Source organism: Netta rufina, assembly GCF_964035555.1.
Source record: "Netta rufina genome assembly, chromosome: 4".
Lineage (NCBI taxonomy): Eukaryota > Metazoa > Chordata > Aves > Anseriformes > Anatidae > Netta > Netta rufina.
In genome coordinates, this window is record NC_140127.1 from 5024484 (window position 1) to 5042408 (window position 17925).

The following is a 17925-nucleotide window of genomic DNA, read 5'->3' on the forward strand; positions in this document are numbered from 1 at the left end:
GGGCAAAGATATCAGAGAAACTGAAAAGATTTTAAAATGGTCATACCCACAAGAGGATTCTGAACTAAGTACCATTTTTGATGCATGTTCTGTTTAGGTTTTGAAGCCTAGAGTTTAGTTAGCTTGAAGCCTCAGTTGAAAACTGAGACTGATTTCAAGTATCAGGAGTTTGTGAAGGATGCAGGAGGCTGTGAAGGGTATTTAGATTTCAGGAAGAGGGAGGAATAGACAAACTCCAGCACTGTCAGTGTCATGAATGAGTACTTCGGACTACTCCAGCATAGAGTTTTTTTACTCTGTTTTGTCTCTCTGGTGCTGACTTTCTTACTGCAGAACAAAAAGGGGAAAGGATTCTTTTAGAGTCACTACTGACATTTTCAGCTCTCTGCAACGAATGAAAAACTAACTCAGTGAAGAAGATTTTACATTATATATTGAGCAAATAACTTGGGCGTCATTGATAACTAAGTACTTCTTAGTTATAAATATCAATATTAAGTACTTTCCATGTGATAGATTCACTGTTTTGGAGAACTGAGAGACATCACTGAACAAAATCTTAGAATTGTTTATACAACTTAGAAGACTTTGGAAGGTAATTTCATTAATCACCTGCTGGTTCTGCTGTGAAAATCTTTATTAACACAAGATGATAAGGACAAGAAGATTTCCAAAAGCTCCACGGTAGCAAAGCGCCTCCTATTTCACTAGTGCTAGCAAACTGTTTTGCATATTCAATCTGCCTTCTGCAAGCAGAAGTAATAATCTGTTTTCGAAAAGCTTCACCACAGTGAGCTGTTTTTCCTCAATTATTGATGTACATTGCATGCTCTGTCGTAAAAATGTCAGGATGTATGCTTTCTGATAAGGCTTGTGATGAAGACTTCAGTGACTCTCTGGCCATAACATCTATAGCCAAACTCTTCAGAGGAACGTAGAAGTTGTTGCTATTTATGATGGGGTCTGACAAATGAGGCAACTACTTATTATGAGCTTATTGTGGCAATATTTTCTTGTGTATATCCAAGATAAGCATTATTAGTTTACATGACTTTTATGTATTGATTGGTGAAAGTTGTTTTGTTTTACCCTGGAATGTTAATTCAGTATTATTTAAGATGGGCAGTGTACTAATGGTACCAATAGTAATAGTGTGGCAGTGGTAACTGGCTCTTAGGTGTTTTTACCCAGAGATCTCAAGTGCTTTGCAGAGGAAACAATAACAGCCCGTGTACTAAATGTATATTTGGTACCTGGTGTTAAAGTTTGTGGCTTGGGAGGAGGGGAGAAGGGTTTATATTCTGCTAATCTCGATGTAGAAAGCTTTTGTTGAATAGACTGGAGGGAATTAGATGTTGCATCATAGCTGGCCCTAATCAACCCTGTCTCTTCCTTACCTTATCTTTATTTCAAAACTGGGGGAGCTGAGGCTCAGCAGGGGCCGTGCCCTGTCTGTGGTCGTTCCAGACAGGCTTCAGGCAAGGCCAAGAAGAGTACCAAGTTTATAATCCTGAAAGAAACTTGGCTTGGAGACCTTCTGAACCAAACAGCAATGTTGTTTGTTTGTTTTTTTTTTTTCCCCCCTTGGGCTTTTGTCTTCGTAGGTGTTTTTGGTTTGTTTATATTTGGTTATATTGTGGAAGAGGGAAAATAGCATCTTTAAATGCGTGAATGATAAAAAGTTGGATCTTCATATGGTGGGTACATTTACTGATTGCTCCATAAGTGGAGGGACAATCATTTTCTTTGACTGTTGTGGCAATGAGAAGAGGGAGACCTGCTGAACAAACTAACAGCAATGATATTAAAGACTACGAAGAGGAAAGAACTGAAATCTGGACTTTTTTTGTCATTGATGACGTTTCTATAAGCAATCAAGACCCAAAAGGCAGAAAGCTTATCTTCTCCCTCCTGTTCCTTTCCAAATGGTTCTTTTAATAGGTAATAGCTACATTACTCAGCATCAGGCTGTCAAAGTTCTCTTTCTATGGTAAACTCAGCAAACTTTTTAAGAGCATAAAGGTGAATGGGCTGCCTCTATTGACTCTGCTGCAGATTTTTGTCTTCCCATTTATCCTCATCCAGAAATGCTTGAACGTAATACAGCTTTCAACACCATAGATTCTGGCATTTGGAGGTGTTCTTCCTTTGTGTCTGCTTCTGTTATAAAGCAATTTGGCGATGCAGAAGTACCTAAGTGGATGATCTTTTGTGTACAAATTAATACTATTTTTCAAAAAGATGTGTATATAAAATAAATGGCTAAAGATCTGCCTTTATTTTGTATGCATACAATGTTCTAATGTCAAGTTGTTTAGACAGTTCTTGACTTCAGTTTGATTTGTATTTGTTGTCTAATTCAATTAAACATGTTCAGGCCTCTTGCCTCTAGCAGAGACTTGAGACACCTTCAGTATTAACGAAATTTGTGTTTTCTGAGTATAATGTGATCTTGGGTAACTTGAATTGTTTGCTCTCACCAAGTCATGTAAATGCATAAGTAAGGAGTTGCAAATGACAACAACAAAACTCCTCTTTGAAATTCTTTCTGCGTTGTACTGACTGGCTAAACTTTGTAATTCTGTGGCTATATTTGCTCTACTTGGTCTGTTATATTTGCAACACATCTGAAGACTGAGTGGACTTCCAGAGTTGGGTTGTGTGGCCCACAGGAAGGGGCCACCTCTTCCGGGTCTGCTAAAGCTCACTGTTTGTGGGGAGTCGGTGTGTTTTTCTCTATGGGTATGCACGTGCACTCTAGCACCGCCTGGTTTAAGGCTGTATCTGAAAGGCCACAGCAAACAGGTGGCTTTGCAGTCTCTTCTCAGCCTGGATAGGCTTTTGCTGATTGCATTAGTGTCCCTTTAGTCAGGGCTTGATATCGTGGCCTTAATTCCAAAGTGATGTTTGGGCTTTGGTGTTCAGCAGATGATTATGACCTTGTATTATCATCTCAGAAAGCCTGCCAGACCCCAGCATGCCTTCCCATGACTGACACCACAGGGCTCGTCTCTGCCTTTATCCAAAAGAGATTATTCCAACACCGCATTGCCTGGCTTGCCAAGTAGGTTTGTACGCAAACTGCAACTTGTTCCAAACATGGTTGCCAAGTTAGTGTTTTGTTCAGGAACGTATGAGTTCATATCACTGCTTTTGGTATCTAAGTAGAGCTGTAAACTTTTTTTTTTTTTTTTTTTTTTTTTTAAATCTCTGCTTGAGTGCTCTGCAGACGTGTGGCTCTTTTAATGAACACTTTCCAAAGGTCTGTGGCCCTTACTAGGATGGCACACTGACACCAGCAGGAGCATGACCAGACTTCTTAGCCCTATTTAACCCTCTCATTTCCTGACTCGGAGACACAGTCCCTGAGGTTTATATTAAAATTTAAAAGATGCTTTTTATTAATGTTTAACCTTGATGGGGGTTATGACTATAACTTTCCATTATGTTATGAATATAACTTTTCCCTGCCTCTGGAAACATGCAACACTTAGTCATAGCAAAGTGCTAATGTTTAACTTCCCGTAAATTTTGCTTTCAGGATATTTAAGCACAGCACCATGTAAATTTATTAACTCTGGACAGCACTTTAGGTGTAATACAGAGCTTAATGCTTTTCAACATCCCATTCTGTTGAGGCAGTGTTAAGTCATCTGTCCGGTTTCACTAAAAAAGATGTTTGTATAAAGTGGTTTATTCAGTCTGTGACACCTTGAATATGTCACATCTGGGCAGGCTGGTGATGTAACTCTTGCTCAAATATCTGTCCAAAGAATGGTCTTCCATTACGGTCATCTCCCTGAAGGTTGTACTGTGATGCTCAGAGGCAGGTTTTCAGTAACTCTTCACACTGAACGTGCCAGGCTCATTGCAACTTAGATTGTAGAGAAAAAGCAAAAAGTTAACATTTCTCTGTTTCCAGGCTTGTTCCCCGGTACTGTAATTTCATTCCAGATGTTATTGCCACGTACTAGTTGTGGAAAGCTACAGTTGCATTTTGCAGATGGAAAGCCACAGGAGCTTGCCCTGTTGAGTCAGGTGCATTTCTTCCATAACTCCTGCATGGACACAATTTAACTTGATTGATTTATATACCAATCTAATTAGCTATGACTCTGCTTGTGGTAGGTATGTAAAAAATCTGCTAATCTCTTTATTTCATTCTCTGAAAAATACTGTAAGTAAAGTTTTTGCAGCTAAATCTTCAAGTATAAATGATAGGAGGGTGGGTAATTCTGGTGAGTGAGGATATTTTAACTCATATTTACACAGTTACATGTGTAAATTACTGTATGTTAGATGACAGTTGGCTTTGTATTATGTTATGAAGAATATCCGTTACTGTTTTCCCTTTGAGATTGAGCCAAATACCAGGATGCTAGGTTTTTATTCAGCACTTGCCCAAGTCCCATAGCTCCAGGGGAGGATTTACCTCAGTCAAAGCTGATAAGGCCCTCTGGAATTGTCTTGAGGTAGAAAGATCTTTTGTGCACATACTCAGCTCTGAATGTATATTTCTGTGTCTGGCAGTCTAAAACGATAGATCAACTCCATGTGCTTTGCTAGAGATGGATTTTTGTTTCTTATTTGTTCTGCTAGTCCATTTTCTTTGTATGGGTAAAGAATGATCTATATAAAATAATGTGAACTCATTTGGAGTCTCTATTATGTCACGAGACAGACCTTGATAAAAGAAAAGGGCACAGGTTCCACCTGTGAAAAGGCAATAATAGAGTGGATTAAGTTCTTTAAGTTCAACATGGGGTTACAGTTGGCTGACAAAGTTACGGCATTGGATGGTTTCCAAGCTACTGAAGGTACAGCTGGTCACAGAGAAGCAGCTGAGAGCATCCTTTCTCTCATGCAGCTTTCTGTGAGCTCTCAAAATGTGGGTCATGTACTAAGCTTTACATTTTTATTAAAAAAAAAAAAAAAAGACACTTAAAATAATTGGAAACATATAATGAAGCAAGCCACTATACAATTGTATACACCTAAACCCTCATCCATCAATTCTTTAATCTTTAATCTGACCTATTACAACTTTCTTTGGTTGTTCTGTTACATTTTGAAAGAGACATCCATAGCAAGAAAAATGCAACTCCTAATTGTTTTGGCATCTGTTGAAGCCTGTTTTGTTGTGATTACACAGCGCACTCACATCTCAACCTGGAGTAATGTCTAGTGGATCCAAGGCACACTGAGCATGGTCTCATGAGAGTGTTTAAAACAGGAGATACGATGAAGACAGATTGTACTTTCTTTGAAGACTTGATTTTGCGGTACTTTATTTATTTATTTATTTTTCAGGCAAGTATGTTGTTGAAATAGTGGACGCTAAGGAGCAGAATGTAGCCGAGGATAATAAAAATATTTTACTGCTGTCTGTCAGGTTAGATATGTGTATCCCTAGGAACCAGAGCCAGTATCACAGCAAAAGTGCACAGGCAGCTGTAAGATGTAAACCAAAGTGAGTGAGTTACTTCCTTTTATTACTTCTTGCTCTTTTGCAGTTGTGTCCCTACTGCGCTAATCCAAACAAGCTATTTTGGAAGTGTGTGAGTTTAGTTTGTTGTTTTCCCTTTTTGTAAATGAACGGCACATCAGTAGAGGAGGTGCTCTTATAGATTCTCCAGTTGAAACAGTGATACTTGGATTTGTGGAGTAGGGCAGTAGTGGCACTCTATTTATTTATTTACTTCTGTTCGTAAGCAAGAATTGTGCTGCTTTGGTGCTGTTACGCAATAGAGACTTATTGAACCTTTTAAAGCCACTTATTATTTTTTGTAATTAGAACTAACTTCTGCAGCTGTCACTAAGCTCCTCGTCAGATGATATATTTATTATATTAGAAATGAGAGGAGGCACGTGAGTAAGACTGAAAGGAATATGCTGTGCTCAGGGTAGGGTTTTAAGTTTAAATGGGTGATCAACATGTGTGGGTTAGACCAAGATGATTGCAGTACCAGTGCCTGACTAGTTATGTGCTGCCTTTAATCCTCTGGTATTGTATTTCATTGTCTCCCAGTGCACTACTGTCACAACTGAAATAAAAACCCTCTAAATTCAATGAACACTTTAATCTGTCATCATAATCACGAAAGTCTTGTCAATCATGGCTTAAAAGTTAAGCATGCAGATCAAATCTGTAGAAAGAGGAGACACCTGGACTTCACAATGTAAGTGGAGATAGTTTAAGATATTAAATATTTGTTTCATTTATATTTTAGGGTTTTAACTGAATATGTTGTTGTTTTTCCACATCTTTAAAAATCTAGAAAACCTGTTTAGTGATTTAGCGGGAGAAAATTTTAAGAATCAAATTAAATTGATACGACAAATTATTTGGTGGAAGTAATACTTGTTTGTGACAATACTTCGGATTTTAGGCTTGCTCTTGAGCTGACAAGGAAGACCAGAAAATCTGGAAAAAATTAGTAGCTTGCAAATAAGTTAAGGTAGACCACTACAGGTTTACAAGAGACTTTAAACCTGAAAGTGATGTAGTCACTTAAATGTGTATTTGGCTCAGATATGACTTGTGAACAAATATTCTTGGTAAGAAATTTACATTTACACTGTTTGTTTCAAATGCAGATTAAATATATAGAAAATGTATGGTAATACAGTAACATCTTCAATGTCGTATACATAGTACATAAAAAGATATTTTTTTATCTCCTGTTAATGAAGCTAAAGACAGTGTTATTAGTACTTTCAGATTAAAAATTTGGGTTAGATCTATTTAAAAATGTGGTTCTGTGTTCCAGAAATTACTGTTTCTGTATGTGTGGTAGCAGTACTGTGAAAAAATGATAGCAGAATGTCATACTTTGGTTTCAGATCACTGTTTGATATTTCAAGTGGTAACTTTTAAACACCACTTTATGTGAGATTTTCAAAAATGTTTATATTGATCTAAACTGGTACTCACTAAAGGTGTAGCAAAACTCCCAAGCCATGATGAGCTTTTAGAGTAATCTGCCCCCTTACCATTATTGATCCTTAGGTACTTTTACTTTCATTACTGCCAGCGAAAATAACATGATCGATGGTGATAAGGGTTTGTGAGAGGTGACATACCATTGTTGGCACTGCATCTCCCTTGCCATTGTGAGACTCAATTTTCAGAGGCATCTTTTTGCCAAAAATAAACCACAGTCTATTGGTGTTTCTTTTTTTTTTAAACAGAGCCAGCTGTTTAAGAACAAAAAATTAAATTCTAGCTTTGCCTTTGTAGCCATAATTTGAAGTGAAAGATTGAGATATCCCAGCTGCTTTTTTTAATCTTCTTATTTGCCTCTGCTATTGTCTTTTTTGGGGAAAAAAGATGCTCCAAGTTCACAAAGTGATTAGCCTCTGAAGAACCATCATTTTCAAATGCTGAGCGCAGCTGATGTGTGCATTGAGGTGAGCCCTGTGGCTCACCACAACTGCTCCAAAGCAAAGCCAAGCCCATGGTGCATCTCCCACTAGTATGGAGGAGCCATCTAATGGGTGGGTGGGTGCTTGAGAGGGATTTTCCTCCAGCTGTGGTCTATCTAATTCACTGACTTGGCATTGCATTGAAAGTGCCACATAGCCAAAGTTTTAGCGTTGTTTTTGAGAAAGGTTGTACTTTCTGATGTTATCATGATATAATTGCTTGCCATTTTCCTATGGTAGAACTCCTGTTGCTGAGATATGAAGTGTATTCCTGAAGATGGATGCAGGATTAGTTTTTAGGAGCTCTTAATTCTGAAGCTTTTGCTTTTATACAATTACATTTGTACTTCATAGTCAAACAACCGTACTGTCCTCAGAAAGTATCTAAATCTGTTCCTAACGGAAATTCAGATTCTGAGGGGAAAGAATTTAATTCTGATACCTTATTTCATCTACATTAATACTTGAAAAAGTTAAATGAAATTTAGCTTCAGAGTTTTTCTCTCTCCAACAAATGGTTTTTGCATCATAGGGCCAACTATTGATATGGCATGATAATAATACAATGGAATGGCAAGTTGAAATGATGAGAAGACTTTCATGCCTTGCTGGTATAGAATAGCTATCCCTACATACTTCAGCTGTCCCTCAGCAATATTTGTCAGCCAGGTGATAGCAGCTATTTCTGTGTTTGCAAAGATGACCATGTGTGCATGAAGTGTTATATGTTCATTAAAATAGTTTACTGGTCTCACCACTGAAGTTTAGTCTGAAAAATCAGCAAACGGTTCCAGCCCAGGCCACTGCGAACTATTTCAAACTCTCTGGCAAGATAGATCATCATTCCAGCTTGTGGCTGGACACACAAGCCATGATCTGAGGTGAATCATTTTGTTAGTTATCATATAAGTATACATGGCGACCTTTGACAGCATTTTAATTACCATCAGCTAAACATATTCTGCCACAGCACTTTGGTGGTGGTGGTGTAACCTGCGAAAGGTGCAGAGTTTAGGGATTGATAAATCTTCCTAAAAAGAGGTCCTGTAAGCAGCAATGTCTCCTACCTCAGTCTTCCTCCTACTGAATGGAAAAGAAAAAATGTCAGTGTGATTAAACTTTGGGACAAATGCATGCACAGGACTCCTGTGATTCAGTAAAGCTTTGTGTTATATTTGTGAATAGGTCATTGATGACACTCCTAGAACTACAGCTGTGGCAAAGGATGGGGTAACATGTTAGAGCACATGGGGATGCAGAATAATGCAAAACAGTCTGTAGGACTGTTCAGTAGGATAGCGGAGGTCTGTTCAGTAGGATAATGGTGCCACTTCTGCTGGAATGCCAGTCGCTTGTGTAGAGCATTAAAACAAGAATAATTAAAAAAAAAAAAAAAAAAAAAAAAAGGTGAGGGGGAATAAAAATGCAAACTAGTTGTGAGGAAAGCTTTTAGGCAGAGCAACATGTTCTCACATCTGTTGCCTGTATTATTAAGATCACGTGTGATGCCTGCAGAAAGTAGGTAACCCACCTTAGATCATGGCTTTCAGAGAAGCTAAGGTTAACTGGGGTTTTATGTAGTGATTAATGAGTTCAATCTGCAGATTGGGCTGGGAGCTGGTGGTCAGCAGTGCAACTAAAAGAGGAAATATCCCTTAAGCACTCAAGCCTCTTGCCCCAAGGAGCAACACCAGCAGCATTTGCAAAGCTACAGGCAGCTTTCCCCTACCCCACAGCCGGTGAGCTGGGGAGGGAATGGCTGACTCCAGGCACTCCACCTGCCTGGGCCTGGGTAGGAATAAGTGGGGAAAGCATGCTTGTGTTTGAAATATAAACCTGTAAGGAGTGTGGGTGGAGGGAGGTCAAAATGGAAGTTAGGTGGTGATTTGGGAGTGCTCAAAAAGCAGGGCTGCTGGGGAGCCCTCTCCACAGCTCCTAGTGAAGGAAAGCATCTTTGAACTTCTAGGGTAGATAGAAAACTAGAAAGGGTGTCCAGGGGTTATCTGTAGCCAAGAACTGAATTTTATGTGCATTTTGTTTGTAAATGCTTATCTTTTACTTTATAATTGAAGAAATTAACTCTTAAGATTATTTTTTTCCTTTGATTCCCTTTTTTGCCTGTGTATTGTTAGGTGGTGAGATGAAATGGAATGAGCTTTGCAGATTTAAATTGAGCTATCCTTAGAGAAATTTTGCAAACAAATTCTGCACACAGGCAGCTCTATAGAAAGAGGACCTGCTCTTGGGGAAGTGCTTGAGAACAGGAGGACTGGGAGGTGCTCCTTGCCAGTCTCTGCAAGAAAGACAGCATCAGGCTCCTTTCATCTCCAGCTGCTAGCTTCTGGTGTAGAGTAGCTCTTATGGAGTAGCATTCCTCCTGCGGGAGCTGTGTTCAAGTCAGAGCTCAGGGCTTGGGCTGAAGCATGAAGTGTTTCAGCCTTGTGCTAACACACTGGCTAAAGGATCAGAGGAAGCTTAGTAAAAGGTAATAAGAAGAATAGTTTATGTTATGGAGACATTTCAAATGAAAGTGTTGAAAATATACGGTCTGTCTACCTTACAAAGAGTAAAACAAATAAGAGAATATAAAAATTTGTTAAATAGCAAAACAACCTCAAGAAGCTGGATAGTATGTATCTTAGTCTCATAATGTTGAAGATGTCTGTGATTTTAGAAGAAAGTAAATATTGTTGGTGAGAATACTTAAAGTAGGTTATACATGGTGATTTAGTGTCACACATGGTTTCTTGGACCAATGATTTTAAAAGGTTAGGGGGAAAAAAAAACAGTAGACATTGCTATGGTTATAAAATTGGTTCAGAATGATAATACTGAATGATGACAGAGTTTTTGGAAGGAACGTTACTTTTCGTGCTTCAAACGTGTTTAACTACCAGAGAAAGAAAGAGGAAATGTATATGTGTATGTTCGGTTCTGGCTATCTTGCAGGTGGTGGTCATGGGATCCTTTCAGCTCTCTCAGTAGTGTCTGATACTAGCAAAACAATGCTAGGCTAGACACCTCTAAGTGGTTAAAAAATAATAATAATAATCTGACCTAGAGAGGTCAGATTTCTCTGCTGTGGATCAGATAGACTGATTTTGGCATCTCCTCAGCCAAGTTGTGTAATAGTGTCTGACACCTATCCAAGCCCTGCAATGCACTGATGTTTCATGGTGAGCCAAAAAGAAGATGTACTGTGTGTGAAACAATGAATGCTATTTATCCAGCTGAGGCTGAAAGGGAACAGATGATTTTATGAGGTAGGAAATTTGGGCAGGCTGTCCCAGACAGGCTGAGGTACAAAGCAGAAGATGGACGCGGCAGGTGGGATGGTTATGCGGAGTGGCAGGAAAGAAGAGTCCAAATGTTACATGAGCTCAAAAAGCTGAGAAAAAAGGGAAGAGCAAAAAGGCCAATGAAGTAGGCTGGAACAGATCCATGCAGTGTTTGTGAGTAAGACCATGCTCATGAGATTGAAATCCTCCCCATTCTTCCCTAGTTAGGCTGGAATTGATGGCAGTGCTGTGAGGAAGGGCTGCGAATGTCTCTGTCAAAACTCATGTTGCCCAGGTATCTGTTGGAGGAGAGCTCAGCTGGTGGGGATGCCACAGTCCTGTTTGCTGTAGCCCAAAACTGTTCAAGTGGCAGGATGTGAGCAACAAGGGTAAGAGAGGGAGAAACGCAACCACCAGCTGTCATTTTGCCAGTGTTGCAGTTGGACTACAAGGAGTGGATTGGTTGGCTTCTAGATATTATAAACACATGATTGCAGCAAGGTTTGTAGTCTCAGGCCTAATGATACTGAAGTAATTTTACTAATGTCAGCAAAGTTGCTCAGGATTTACACTGAAAATGTAATTGGGCCATTTTATTTTTTTTTTCCTGACTTGACTTGACAGCCAAGTTCTCATGTTGCTGTAAAATACATGCAAAATAGATGTCCTTTGAAATAGCCAGGAACATATTTTCCTGTACACATGGAATGCTCATTATCTTTAACTACGTGTATGTCAGGAGATGTGTGAGCAATGTCCAGAGCATCAGTAACACAGGGAACAGGATTTTGAACTCCTTTGGTATCTGTCGGCTGGTGCACTGATTTGGTGTAGGAGCTCATACTTGCACTGTCAGTGAGTACCTGTTAGTTTGGTATCACCTGAGATGGCCAAATCCTTTTCCTTTGATAATGTCAGTGTACTTCCCTGCATAATTAGGATGAGCTTGACTTCCAGATTAGCTGATGACTGAATGGCAAGACGTTTTGTTATACCTGGCAGGTACTTATTAAGGAAATGCAGGTCTCGTCCACTGAATCTTTTTTCTCTTTAGTCTCTGCTGCTTTGTTTATGCTGGATTTCTTTGCTGTAAATAGATAATAAGTGAGAGAATGAAGGCGGTGTTAGTGCAACAATGTTTTTATACTACCCATAGTTCTATAGACAAATTTATAGGTTTTCTTTGAAGGACTCGACTGATATAGCATAACTTCTATTATTGAAGATATCTCCGCAGTATAGGATTATTCTTTTTCAGATCAGGAGAATTATAGAGACAAAGCTTGATGTAGGCAAGCTGTATGTTATCTGTTCCTGTTTCCAAAATTTCTTAGCTGGTGTGGTTGATCTATGTGACCTTGATATATGGCAAGGTATGTCACGGAGTACGTGCAGTTATACTGTGCTTTCCTCCGGTAAAAACTATCACTCATACAGCAACATAAAAATAGTAGAACCACTGTAGACCTCTGGCACTCCTGTGCACATAGAGCACAAACCATTAAAAAGGGAAAACTCCCGTTGAGGCAGCCCCTCCAAGACCAAAGTAATAATTTGACAATCATCTGTCTGTGCCAATCACTACTGACTTGGATTGCTGTAATCTGGGAATTCGGACTGCAAAGATGAGAAAACCTGTTAACAGGACATGAATGTCACCATAGTTGTACTTTATATTTTTGAAAATGTCTCAGTAAACCTGAGAACAATTACATTATTCTTCCTGTCCTATGGTCTCTTCAGAAGTACAACATTGGTAGTTTTCTGACAGCTACTTCTACTGACCATTGAGAGGAATTTTTTGTTTAATTCGATGAGTTCAAGGAGGTGAGGAAGAATTGTTTGCTACAGCTTTAATATTGACTTGGTACATTTATTGCTTATGTTTCAGTTAAAATATAAAGTGCCAAAGTCTAATTTTTTGTTGTTGTTGTTTTGTTTTTAAACAGTTCATTGTGAGTCGATAAGGTAAGATAGACAAAATTTTGAGTAGCTAACATGTAGCGCTTTAGAAGATAGATTTCATAAATCACTGGCTCTGGTGCTTTTTTAAACAAAAATCCCCTAATTTCTTTCAAATTTAATTTGAAGAATTGAAGAATTTTCAAAATTCTCTTTATAGAGATTGCATTGATTTTTGATTTTGAAGGAAAAATAATTTCTAAACTTTCTGTTCATAAAAATTAAATTCATAAATGTTTTTGGAAGAATAAAAAAAACTTCTAGTATTGTGAAGCTTAACTAATTTAAAATTGAAAACCAGCTGATCCCTGGGCATTTTTCTTTTACTCCCTATAAGTAAATCTAGTGAGTTTAAGAAAACTATGTATTGGCAAACTTTGCTACTATAAACTAGCTTTTGCCTATTGCTCAGGATTATTAATCTTTATTAAGTCAGCTCACTCCACTGAGATTCGACCTTTGTTTTTCTTTTGAAAGCTTTTTTTTTTTTTTTTTTTTCTTAATATGAAAATATGTTTGCACAAACTACTACTTAAATACTCTGGATTAAATTTAGTTCAGCACAGACACTTCTGGTAATATTCTAGAGAGGTTTTTATCTTGGGTGAGAAGGTTCAGAACATTTACATGGTAGGTTGTATATCTTGCGCAAGCTGTAAAAATGTGTGGACTTGTAAAACGAGATTGTGCTTGGTACAACTTTATTCACTGCGTCTGCTGCCCCAGCGAGCACCAAAGCCTCCAATTACTGCAAAGTTATAAAACTCTAGACAGATGGAAAATTAATATTTATAGCAAAATACCCCGGGTTTTGATAAGTGGAAACTCTTGGAGCAACAGATGATGTTTGCAGTTAAGATTTAGAAAGCAGCCTGTTCAGGAAAAGATGAAAGCTCGTGTACTTTCTGAAGTAGTAGGTCATCTAGTGATGGCCTTAAATGTCAGCATTGCTGTTTCTGTGAACTGGAACCATCTGTGATGAAATGCTTAAAAAACGTTCTGTACTGGTAAAAATAAATATAGAGAAATTATTTCCTCAAATGGCCCCCCAAACCCAGTAAAAGTTGGCAAGATCCACCTCTCATTTCACAATTTCTGAAAGGTTTACAAAGGCTTCTGCCTTGACAGAGCCCTGCACAGTGCAGGAATAAAAAACAGAAAAGCTTTTCAGGAGAGGGGGAAGTGCCTCATGTCGCTCAGGAGCTGCCAAGTACGGCTGGCCTGAAGAGCTGGAGGTCAGGGGCCGTGCAGTGAGCTCATGGATGTGCCTGTAAATCCAGAGTGATTTTCTTAGCTTCAGTGCTGTTGGCTACTTTGGGAATACAGGAAGAAGTGTTTTTCTGGTGATTAACGTTTGCACACATCCGAGTCTAGTCATCTTGACATAATGGCTTAGAAAGGATCGGCACTTGGTGTCAGAGGTAGAGTCCCTTAGCCATCAATGTTCTCAGCTACTGAACTTGAATGCTCTACAGAAATCTGGTTTTCTGGATGAAGCTCCCTCCTTTCTTCCTGAAGTCCAGAGCTTGAGGTTACCCACGTGGTTTTCTGTTTGGGGCTCCAGTGCCCTGTGCTGGTCCGCAGCTGAAGTTTTGTAGTTTTCAAGTTCTGTTGTTTTCTCAGGGAAGAACTCAGTAGTAGACATGCATGTGTGTGTAAATGCACACCTAGAGCATGGCTAAGCTTTGCTGAAATAGTATTCTGCAAAACAGGTTGAGAATATTTGTTGTTATATGCTGAAAGACATCAAGATAAAAAGGTTATTATCAGGGCAAGAACCTTGTTGTTTTGTCCTGCTTGTCCATGTGCGTGACCAGCCTGTGTTCATCAGTTTAGGGGCAGCCAGGGAAACCTCCTGCTGTGCAGGGACGTGTTTCAGTGTTAAGAATTGGAAAAAGTGTTGAAAAAAAATGTGTGTGGAAACTTATTACGTGAAACAGGTTGTTATCTGTGCAAGACATTTCCATACAGATCTCTTGCAGAGACCAGAGACTTTCAGGAGCAAGGTACAGGTTCTCTACAATGAAACAATATTTTTTTCCTGTTTTTCCATCGTGTAATAGCAAAATATTCTCATCTGGTTGGTATGCTGATGATAATGAATATCCCATGCTGTTCCTGTTTTCTATAATGTTGTTGCTGTAAGCTTTTATTACATTATGCAAGCACTGTAGTTGTTAGAACAAGAAAAAAGTATTTTAGTGAGACATAATGTTCTGATAGGAGCAAACCTCTCTACTTTCAATGTAAGAGCTGCTCCTCTTCTTTGTGTTTTTGTTGTTGTTTTCTTTGTTTTAACAACTATCCTTTTATTTCCCTGGCAAACTAATCAGTCAAGTATATTTTCAGCATCTTTGTCTTTTAAACCAGATTACTTTGCAATATATATTAATGGGAGAGGTTTAGAATTCATGTGCATTTAAAATAAAGGGGATGATGGTTCAAATGATTTGTAAAATATTCTAACTACTGTGACTATACCTTAATTATTTGCACAAGCCCACGTGTGCACCTAATTTCTATTGCAACCTGCATGACAGCCACAGCAGCGGTACCTGTGCTCCCGCATACTTTGTTGCTTTTGGAAAGTTGCCCATGTGCTTGCCTCTCTTGTAGGTTTGAGGTTCTCACCTGTGGCTGTGAAATGGTATCAGCAGTATTTCAGTCCTGTTTCAACCCCCCCCCTTGTATTTACAAGTTGCCTTTCTTCCTAGTTGTATGAGGAGAAGTGAAAGTGTGCTTTCCTTGCGCTTCCAGGAGCAGTGTGTCAGGGACACCAAGAAGAAAGGAAGAATGTGCTACTCATGCCTACAGTTTAGGGATGCTGCAGTCTGAAGACAAGTGCAGAAATGAGGGACAAAAAATATTTTATTTTTCTTTAGAGGCTGCAGAAGACTGACTGTAGTATGTAAATATTTGTGGAAAAAGGAGTATGACTAATAAAGGATTCCTTAGCAAAAACCAAACAAGGACCAAGCTGGTGTGTTAAGGCAAACAGATATTATAAACTGGAAGCAGAGCATCTTAGACAAGCATGTCTAACGACAAATACAATGTTAGTGTTTGAGGGGTGGGGAGCCAGGTGATGGTTTCTTCATCGTTCTTTGGTGTTTTCAAGTAAAGGCTGGATGCTTTTTTCCAGAGGAAGTGCTCTTATAAATAAATACATGCCAATTTTGCTTAATAACTAAATGAAATTTAATGCTCTGTGATAAGATAGGTTTAAGAAGATTGATGGAATGGTATAGTGATTCAAATGAATACAAAGACTTTGGTGTTGGTTTATGTTGCTTTGTTTTTGTGGAAAGGAATCATTTCTTCGCTGGGGTCCCTGGTGGACAGCAGAAGAATTGATATAATTCTGTGCAGCAAGTCGAACATAAAGAAAAACGTTCTTGTCATCAGAACAGTGAAATACTAGGGGGAAAATGCCTGTGGAAGTCGCAGTAATATTTTTGATGTAGTTGACTTTTGCCTTGAGAAAGAAGAACGAACGGGGTGACCTCTACAGCTTCTCCCAGATATTTTTTCTGAGAGCCTGTAGTGGGTGATGTAGTTCTCCATTTTATCTTCAATTTCCTGAATGTTACTCTGGTAATCTGTTGCCCTTGCTCAGCCAAGTCTCTGGACCTTTCGCTGACTGCCTTGTACACACATTCATGAGCACCACATGTGTAATGAATCTGTTTAAAGCTTTACATCCAAGCACAAACAATATTCTACATGTTGTAATTTCAAGAAAGAAAGTTACAACACACCATCTTCTTTTTAGGTCCTCCAGGGAAAAGAGGTAAGCGGGGCAGAAGAGGAGAGACTGGTAAGTTTTCACTTTCGTATGATCCATTGCTGTTTGATGTCTGTGTGGTTTTGGGAGGATGCATACCCAGCATGCCTTCATCTTTATTTTTATTGCTTGTGTGCTCTGAAAGAGGGTTCTGAAGCTTCTCTTATAAAAATTTGTGACCCTTGGCATATACCTGTTGGCCTTCCAGATAGTTATCTGGTTTTGAGTGTCATTACTTTGTAGTCACACTTAATAATGTTTGACGTGGTGCCATTGGCAACATTACCGGTACTTGTCAAACCATTTCCGTGTCGTCTAAGTCTTGCACAAATCAGAGTAACTCCATGTTAGTCAGCAGCTGGGGGGATACTGTAAGTCAGAATTGCATCATGCCTGCTTGGTTTGAGACAAACAGTTTGAGAAGGAAAGAAGTATGTTAAGAGTGTCAGTGTTCAGGGAAATAATGTGACAAATAGAGTATTCAGTGTGAGAGAAATTGCTGTTTACTAGAAACAAGTAGCAAGTTAGTTGTTACGTTAATAAGAAAAACTTTTGGTGGTTTGTTATCCTGTACCAGGGAGCTGGCTGTTGAGAAATAAAATCTGAGTGTTGGCGTAGAGCTTGAAATTTCATTTGAGACAGCGTTGTGAGATGCTGAGTGCCTCTTCCTGGGAATTGGAACTGTTGATTATGTTTCAGGACTGAGTCTTCAGTGAAGGTGAATTTTCTAGAATTGATGCAGGAGAAAACGAGCATTTCTAATCCCCTTGGCTATATTGTCTGTTTTGCCAGTTAGGGAATTCTTCCAATCAGCTTGGTCTCTGTAAAATCATTATGTAGCCCTCCTTAATCTTGTACATGTTTATTTATCTGGCTCTTAAAAACTATTTCCATATTTTCCTGCATCACAAAACTGAAACCAAACCCTGCCAAAGGTTATTATAAATCACCTTGATGTTTCCATTCGAGGTTGGATTAGTATTTACTTCAGAGAAAAGTGCTGCACTACAGAAGGGAATTCTGTGGTTAAAGATTGTCTTACAGATGATCCTGGCAATTACTTTGCAGTACGCTTGTTGATTCATTTTATGTCTCAAATAAACACACATTAAACTATTAACAAAGGAAATTGATCTTTCTTGTTTAAAAACAGACCTGCAATTTAAAATGCCATTTAAGAATATTTACCAGTATAAAGAAATTGCCTTAGTTACAGGACAATAAAACTGCATTGTTAAAAACAAAAGGCTATCAATATTAAAAGCAATCTCCAAGTACAGCTGCTGTGGTTTTATACTCCTTTTGCACTTCACTTTATTCAGAAATTAGAGAGAGGCATAAAAGCTAATGAAATGCCATTGATTTGGGAGCTGCAGCTGCTCAACTTAATAAGACTGAAATAGTAGATTTGATTTGTAGCCCTTTGATGATGTTTCCAAGAACTGCTATACAAAAGACTTTGAGTCTAAATAATTG

General features: G+C 38.7%; 1 protein-coding gene across 1 annotated transcript in view; it reads left to right on the forward strand.

Moving 5' to 3' along the window:
- The window catches only part of COL25A1 (collagen type XXV alpha 1 chain), a 297785-nt gene that overhangs the window by 135712 nt on the left and 144148 nt on the right, over window positions 1-17925 (forward strand). The window contains exon 3 of the mRNA XM_084285919.1: window positions 16438-16482. Within this exon, the coding sequence (XP_084142045.1) occupies window positions 16438-16482 (45 nt within the window). The remainder of the gene's footprint in view (window positions 1-16437; window positions 16483-17925) is intronic.